General features: G+C 40.7%; 1 protein-coding gene across 1 annotated transcript; it reads right to left on the bottom strand.

Moving 5' to 3' along the window:
- Window positions 1–302: 302 nt before the first annotated feature.
- On the bottom strand, window positions 303–1058 carry LOC140007232 (uncharacterized). Its single transcript, XM_072049930.1, has 2 exons — window positions 809–1058; window positions 303–709 (listed from the first exon to the last, which is right to left on the bottom strand). Exons 1-2 carry the CDS (start codon window positions 1056–1058, stop codon window positions 303–305), a joined length of 657 nt encoding a protein of 218 aa, XP_071906031.1.
- Between the last annotated feature and the right edge of the window lie 740 nt (window positions 1059–1798).

Genomic DNA, 1798 nt, shown 5'->3' with positions numbered 1-1798 from the left:
ACCCTATGTAATCTCACTACTTCATCCATATAAAGTTTGGCCAATTTCTCCAAAGAATATTTCATATTAACTGGCAGGAAATGTGCGGTCTTAGTTAATCGATCCACTATCACCCAAACTGCATCATGCTCTTTTTGATTTCATGGTAACCCTGATACAAAATCCATCGTTATATGCTCCCACTTCCATTCAGGGATCTCTAAAGGCTGTAACAGACCTGACGGTTTTCTATGTTCAGCCTTCACTTGTTGGCACGTAAGACACTTTTGTACAAATTGGGCAATCTCCGCCTTCATGTTATCCTACCAATACAGACTTTTGATATCCTGATACATTTTACCACTACCTGGATGCACCGTATATCTAGAATAGTGAGATTCCTCCAAAATCTCCCTCTTTAACTCTTCATCCCTAAGTACAACAACGCGATTTCGGAACCTTAAAATCCTATCAGGACCTAGGTTAAAGTTGGATAATTCCCCTTTCTTCACTCTTTTTACCGACTTCTGCACCGTCAATTCTTTCATCGGGCCCTCCTTAATCCAATCCAATAGTGTCGATTTCACATCAATGTTTCCAAAAATAACTTTTTGTGGCTCCAGATGCGGATTCCATTCACATACATCCTCTAACAAACGCCACTCTCCCACTATTGAACTTGCTAGTTGAGCCTTTCGACTTAGAGCATCTGCTACAACGTTGGCCTTTTCTGGATGGTAATTAATCATACAATCATAGTCTTCTAAGAACTCCACCCACCGACGTTGTCTTAGATTTAGCTCCTTCTGGGAAAATAAGTACTTAAGACTTTTATGATTCATGTATATCTCAAATATCACCCCGTATAAATAATGCCGCCATTTCTGCAAGGCAAATACAACAGCTGCAAGCTCCAAGTCATGGGTTGGATAGTTTTGCTCATGAGGCTTTAACTTCCGAGATGCATAGGCAATCACATTCCTTTTTGGTATCAAAACACACCCTAACCCCTCTCTTGAAGCGTCGGTATAAACCGTATAGCTATCCGTCCCATTGGGCAAAGCTAATACGGGAGCCATGGTTAATTGTCTCTTAAACTCTTGAAAACCATTCTCGTACTTAGCATCCCAAATGTACTTCCCTTGTTTCTTTGTCAAGTTCGTTAGGGGTCTCACAATTTTTGAGAAATTCTTTATAAATCGGCGGTAATACCCTGCTAGGCCTAAAAAGCTTTGTACTTCCATAGGATTTTCTGCCCATTTCCAGTTCGCTACAGCTTCCACTTTAGCTGGGTCTACAGTAAGCCCATGCTTTGAAATAATATGGCCTAGGAACGCCACTTTCTCCAGCCAAAATTCACACTTGCTAAACTTGGCGAACAATTGGTGCTCTCCTAGGGTTTGCACAATTGGTGCTCTCCTAGGGTTTGCAATACTATCCTCAAGTGTTGCTCATGGTCCTCCCTTGTCTTTGAGTACACTAGGATATCATCAATAAACACCACTACAAACTTATCCAAGTAGGGTTTAAACACTCGATGCATTAAATCCATGAACGCCGTTGGGGCATTAGTTAAGCCAAAAGGCATTACTGCAAACTCGAAATGCCCATATCGAATGTTAAAGGCCGTTTTTGGCACATCCTCCTTTCTAATTTTCAATTGATAATACCCTTGTCGAAGATCCAACTTAGAGAACACTACCACCCCTTGTAATTGATCAAACAACTCATCGATGTGGGGCAAAGGATATTTATTCTTAACGGTTATCATATTCAATCCTTGATAATCAATGCATAATCTTAAACTCCCGTCTTTCTT

Source organism: Coffea arabica, chromosome 5c (assembly GCF_036785885.1).
Source record: "Coffea arabica cultivar ET-39 chromosome 5c, Coffea Arabica ET-39 HiFi, whole genome shotgun sequence".
In the NCBI taxonomy this organism is placed as follows: domain Eukaryota; kingdom Viridiplantae; phylum Streptophyta; class Magnoliopsida; order Gentianales; family Rubiaceae; genus Coffea; species Coffea arabica.
The sequence above is the reverse complement of the archived record's forward strand: the minus strand, read 5'-3'. Positions and strand labels throughout refer to the sequence as shown.